Genomic DNA, 6,141 nt, shown 5'->3' with positions numbered 1-6,141 from the left:
TTTTTTTTTAGTTTGATCAGAGAGAGACAGAGGGTGAGAGTGAGAGAGAGAGGAAGTGAGAAAGCAAGCCACCAGATTCAGGACTCAAACCCTAGTCAGCCATGTGGGAGTGTCCAGCACCTTAACCACCACGCCACCTGCTGGTCCCATAATTGTTTACTTTTAAAGTGAGGTTTAGTGCTTTTCTCATACCATTTATGTGATAAATATTTTTAAGCTTTTTACATGCAAATTTTTCTTTGGAGTATATATTTTCTGTAAGTGAGCTTACTAGTTATTCAAAGGAAATATAAAGTGTAATTAGGACATATATTTAATCAGCTAAATATTTCCGTATATTTGTTTAATCTCATTTATTAAAAATAAATTAATTCAGGGCCAGCAGTTGGAGTAGTGGTTCAGGCTCTGGACTCCCACGTGACTGACCTGACGACTTAAAACTCAAGCCAGGTCGTGTGTGTGCTTGCATTCCCAAAATCCAGAGAGGAGTATGGAGAAGAAGGGATAGAAGTGTGCCATCCCCCCTGGAGGGTGATTTCTCACTTTCTGTCTCTCGGTCTCTCTGGTGAGTGCATGTACACTGTAACAAAAATCGCTCCAAAAATTTTTAAATTTAAAAAAAAAAATTAATTCACTTGTGATACAGATTGTAATACTACGAAATAAAGATTATTTGAAGTTTTTTCTTTTTAATTGGGGGGGATAGATTTGTTGATTGATATATATGAGCCTGTTACACTGTAGGAAGTTGAAGGCATTAAAAAGTTGGCTACTTGCTGTATATCTTTTATCTAGTTACCGTATAGATTTACTTTTGATATTTTAGGTTTAAAATACCATCATGAAGTCATCATTAGGATGATACAGAACCATTTAATAAAATAACAATATTTAAGCACAATTTAAAAAGGAAACTCCTCTCGTTTAGCATTTGATAAATGGTTTATTGTCATTTTCAAAATCCTTTTTGATTATTTCTGTTGGCTTTATCTGATACTAATTTTTTTTATGACAGGTTGAACGTCATAGAGAACATCTCATTAACTACATTATATTTTTGAGAATAACACCATTTCTGCCCAATTGGTTTATTAATATCACATCTCCTGTAATAAACGTTCCATTGAAAGTGTTTTTTATCGGCACTTTTCTAGGTAAGGCTCTGGTTCATGCTGTGAGAGCTCATCGTGTGTACATTCTGCAGGCTCCAGCTTGTGGGCTCAAGTTTCCTAGGGCATGCGTACTTTCAGAGGAGAGGGAGGAAATGAGAAAAGCCCTCCGTGCGGAGTGGTCCCTTGACTATCCCCTCTCCGTATTTCTGCCTTCTTCTGGGATTTTGGGTGGGCATGCATGCACACACACGCACGTGCCCAACGTTTATATTTTTTTAATTACATTTTTCTTTTTAGTTTTTTGTCATAGTCATGGGCAGTACTCACCAGAGAGAGACAACGAGAGGAAAAGTGAGAAATCACCTCCTGGGGGGATGGCCACATCGTAATCTCTTCTTCTCCATTCTCCTTCTGGAATTTTGGGCGCATACACACCCAGCATGACTTTCAAGTTGCCAGTCTGGGACTTGAGTTGTTGTCAGCCATGTGGAAGTCCAGCGTCTTAATTACTATGCCACATGCAGGCCCCTTTGGATTTTTTTTTTTTTTTTTAAAGAGAATTTTTTTTATAGGGCTCATGCACTCACTGGAGAGACAGAAAGAGACCGACAGACAGTTAGAAATCATTCCCCCACAGCAGGGAAGGGCACACCTTAGTCCCTTCTCCTCCATTTTTCTCTTGAGATCTTGGGCACATACCTGTGTACAGCATGACTTTTAAGCCGCTGGGTCCAGGACTCGAACCACAGTTGAATACGTGGGATTCCAGTGATGTAACCATTACGCCATCTGCTTTGGGTTTTTAATGAAATTTTTATGTCGGTATATCTCATACCACTTCATTTTAAGTATTGGGTTATCAGAAAAGTTATGACATTTTTTCTATCAAAAGTGTGTCATGACTTTTCCAGCAGCCAAAATTACTCTGTCAAGTAAGAATGAAAATCTTGTCAACCTTATTTTTGAACATTGAGATTATTTCCAGAATTTTTTTTTTTTTTAAGTTTCTGCTATAGGGCATGTGCACTTGCTGGAGAGAGAGAGAGAGAATGAAAACGAGAGAGCTTCTCCCCAGGATAGTAGACCACGCTGCAATCCCTTCTCCTCTGTTCTCCTCTCAGGATTTTGGGTATGCATGCATGTGTGCCTGGTGTGTTTTTCAAGCCACTGGGTCTGCAATTTGAACCTCAAGTCGACCATGTGGAATCCAGCCAATTTAACCACCAGGCCACCAACTGACCTCTAGTCCCAGAAATTTATTTTTTTAAGAATTATTTTACTTTATTTTAGTAATTATTTTGTTTTGTCATTATTGTTAGTATTTTAATTTGACCAGAGAGAGACAGAGAGGGAAAGTGAGAAAGCAAGCCACCAGGTCTGGGACTTGAACCATGGTTGGTCATGTGGGAGTCTAGTGCACTTAACCACCATACCACCTGCTGGCCCCCCAATTTCCAGAATTAAAAAAATATTTGCCAGAGATCCATGTGCTCACCAGACAAAGAGAGGGGAGAGAGGGCAAGGTAGAAATCACACCCTAGTGGGGCATGGTCATACCATGATTCTTTCTTCATCATCGGGTTTTTGGCCATGCATATATATGTGTGCCCAGTGTGTTTTTCAAGCTGCTGGGTCCTGGATTTAAACTGTGCTGTCAGCCACATGGGATACAGCTTCCTTCTGCAACAGGCTGGAGATAGGCCTTAGATTTTATTATTATAACGTACTGATTAACATATTTTAAACTAGATTTCTGTTCAGATGCATTATTTCCTAAAGCTAAAGTTATACATTCTCTCCCTCTCTCTCTCTCTCTCTCTCTCTCTCTCTCTCTTTTTTAAGTGTTGGTAAATGTTATAAAATTACTATCTGAACACTTTTCTCGGGTTTTTACATTTTATTAGGTAATTACAAAAGATCAAATTCTTTAGATGAAAATAAACTTGAGTGGCTTTGATTAATATATATTCCCGAAATGGAAATAGTTGTATTCTTTTAAGAGATTTTATGCATGCAAGAGAATTTTTAAGACAATTCATGGTTTTTACTGTGTATTTTGTTTCTTATTTTAGGTGTTGCACCTCCTTCTTTTGTAGCGATTAAGGCAGGAACTACACTGTACCAGCTTACAACAGCAGGGGAAGCTGTTTCATGGAACTCAGTATTTATTCTGATGATTTTGGCTGTTCTTTCTATTCTGCCAGCCATCTTCCAAAAGAAACTAAAGCAGAAATTTCATGGTTTTTACTGTGTATTTTGTTTCTTATTTTAGGTGTTGCACCTCCTTCTTTTGTAGCGATTAAGGCAGGAACTACACTGTACCAGCTTACAACAGCAGGGGAAGCTGTTTCATGGAACTCAGTATTTATTCTGATGATTTTGGCTGTTCTTTCTATTCTGCCAGCCATCTTCCAAAAGAAACTAAAGCAGAAATTTGAGTAAAAAAAAAAAAAAAGCATCTGACTTTCAGTTTTTCTATCAACATCATCATCCTCATCTCAGGATTAGCAGGTGCATCCATTTATGTTTTAAAATCACCTCTTCAGTAATTAAAAAGGAATTTGTAAAATAAAATTTTCTATCAGACAGCTAAAATAATGCACTTAAGTGGCAAGGGGAAAAGAAAGTAAAAATGGAGATTAGTACACTATGATAAAGTGCTGTCCAGTTATGGTAGCCATCTTTTTTTACCAAATGTAGCCAGAGAATTAATAGTGGCACGGTAGGAAATTCTTGATTCAGCTCATTTATGCAATTTAATTTCATATTTTTCTCCCTTATTTTTAAATCAATAACCAAAATATTTTTAAAATTCCAGATTTTTAAAAATAGGTTTATAGTTCTTGCTAGTTTATGCTTTTTTTAGAGCATAAACTAGAAAACTAAACCTAAGAGATTTATATTTTCTTCCTCTTTGTTTTTGAGGTAATGGATATGCTTATAGGTTGCATCTTATTAGACCACTGAATATAGAAAGGATACCAACTTATCTATTTTGTGGATTTTATTTATTTATTTTTTTTCTGTTCTAGATTTCTATCAGGGATGAGTCTAAAAATTAAGATTCTGGCCAGTCTCTTCATTTTTTTTTTTTCTAACTTTTAACAATTCCACTGTGCATATACAAAAGAGGGGATGATTACATGATAACTGTATCATAGTTGATGTTGCTAATTTATATTTAGATAATATTTTGTTACAGTGCTTCTTTAATATCTCAAAAAGGTACCTAAAAAAAAGAACATCCAAAATATGCAAGTTTAGAGAATAGGTTAATGATTTTATATTTTGAGCTAGAGTGGCAGCACAACCCTTAAGTACTTAAGTATAGTTTATTTGTTTTAATGACTAAAGTTTACATAATTTATTTATTAGTCTGGTCATTAAGGAGTGTATGTAATTATCCTTTTTATGCATGATACAATAAGAATGCCTTGTTTCATTTCTGTTGATGACTTTTTTGTTTGATTAATGCAGTTTCCAGTTTAGTGGGGTTTTTTCCTAACTCACAAAGGAAAATTAACTTCCACTTGGTAACTGCTATATTTAAATAGTTCTAGAAAAACTAAACTGCATTTTGCTGCTTGGTTAATGGTAATGTCCTTGATTCTTTGATTCTAGGACATGGCCGGTCTAAATTACTCTTTCCATTTTTACCTCTACTCACCTTGTAAAGTATTTTAGCTGTGTGATAAATCCTTGTATATTTTAATTGTGAGAGGTATGATCATCCTCAAAATCTATTCCTACTACATGATGTGGACTGATTCATTATTTTTTCTATCACAGTATTAACAAATGGATTTATTGTAAATACAAAGAAAATATATTGATTAATATAGTATTCTTATGTCACCTGGCCTTTTGTGTGACTTATTTATTGTTATTTCTAGCCAGGGTTTTCTTCCTTTCTTATTGACCAGAGACTAAGTGATAAAACTTTTGTTATTTTTACAAATGAACTTAGAACATAGCCTTTTTCAACAAAATTCATTAAAATACCACTGTATATAAAATGTAAGTGAGTCCATTTTTATCAGACTTTTAAAAATAAAAGAGCTCAGACTCAGGAGAAGCCTCACTATTTACTTCGGTGTGTGTATATTGTACTTACTCTATTCTCAGAGTATTTTCCCTAAATTTACCATTGATTTTTCTCTTTGATAATTTGTTTTTTTTCTGTTGGAAAACTGTAGCTGTCACTTTAGGTGCGGTATATTTTCTTTTCCCAAGAGAATAGCCAGTCTTTGCAGATTCATCATCATTGACTGTCAAGGAAAAACCTTTCAACGGGCTGTACTCTAAATGCAGGTGGTGGCCTGCATTCAAGGATGCACAGACTTGGCCTGATGCCAACTGTAAATTCATGCTTCAGCCACATCTCGAAGACAATTACATGTCAGTAACCACAAGAGAGTGAGCATCTGCAGTAGGAAAGCAAGCAGGCTAACTAGAAATTTGACATACTAAGAAAATGAGACTGTTCTCTTCTTAGTTAATGGTCTCTCTCTGGAGCTCTTGGAGTGTAATATTCTTAATATATTTAATAAATGCACTACGATGTAATAAGAATAAATTGTACTGGAGAAACTTAAATGTCATACTTGGGATTTATTTCAAGGAAATATTTATATTAAGAAAATTTGCAGGATCAGCAGATGGTGTAATGGTTACTTCACTGGACTCCCATGTGGTTGACCATGGTTTGAGTCCCAGAACCGGAGGCTCGAACTCACACTGGGCATGAGTATGTGCATGCTCAAAATCCTGAGAGGAGAATGGAGGAAAAGGGATTGCAGCATGGCCATCCTTCCTAGGAGGTGATTTCTTATTTTCTGTATCTCTGTCTCTCTCCATCTCTCTGGTGAACGCATATGCTCTATAGCAAAAATCCCTCTCAAAAAAATTATTTTTCGGAACCAGCAGTTAGTGCAATGGCTATGTCATTGAACTCCCATATAGTCGACCGCGGTTCAAGTCGCAGACCTGGTGGCTTAAACTCACACCAGGCACGTGTGCATGCGTGCCC

The 6,141-nt window shown here is 36.2% G+C and overlaps 1 protein-coding gene across 1 annotated transcript in view; it reads left to right on the top strand.

Moving 5' to 3' along the window:
* TMEM41B (transmembrane protein 41B) overlaps nucleotides 1-5,157 on the top strand; it is a 32,066-nt gene extending 26,909 nt beyond the window's left edge. Inside the window, exons 6-7 of the mRNA XM_006162925.3 lie at nucleotides 1,016-1,154; nucleotides 3,385-5,157. Coding sequence (XP_006162987.1) covers nucleotides 1,016-1,154; nucleotides 3,385-3,554 — 309 coding nt within the window. The 3' untranslated portion in view covers nucleotides 3,555-5,157. The remainder of the gene's footprint in view (nucleotides 1-1,015; nucleotides 1,155-3,384) is intronic.
* The last annotated feature ends 984 nt before the right edge of the window (nucleotides 5,158-6,141 follow it).

The sequence above is a fragment of the Tupaia chinensis genome, unplaced genomic scaffold (genome assembly GCF_000334495.1).
Source record: "Tupaia chinensis unplaced genomic scaffold, TupChi_1.0 Scaffold141165_1, whole genome shotgun sequence".
Taxonomy (NCBI): domain Eukaryota; kingdom Metazoa; phylum Chordata; class Mammalia; order Scandentia; family Tupaiidae; genus Tupaia; species Tupaia belangeri.
The sequence above is the reverse complement of the archived record's forward strand: the minus strand, read 5'-3'. Positions and strand labels throughout refer to the sequence as shown.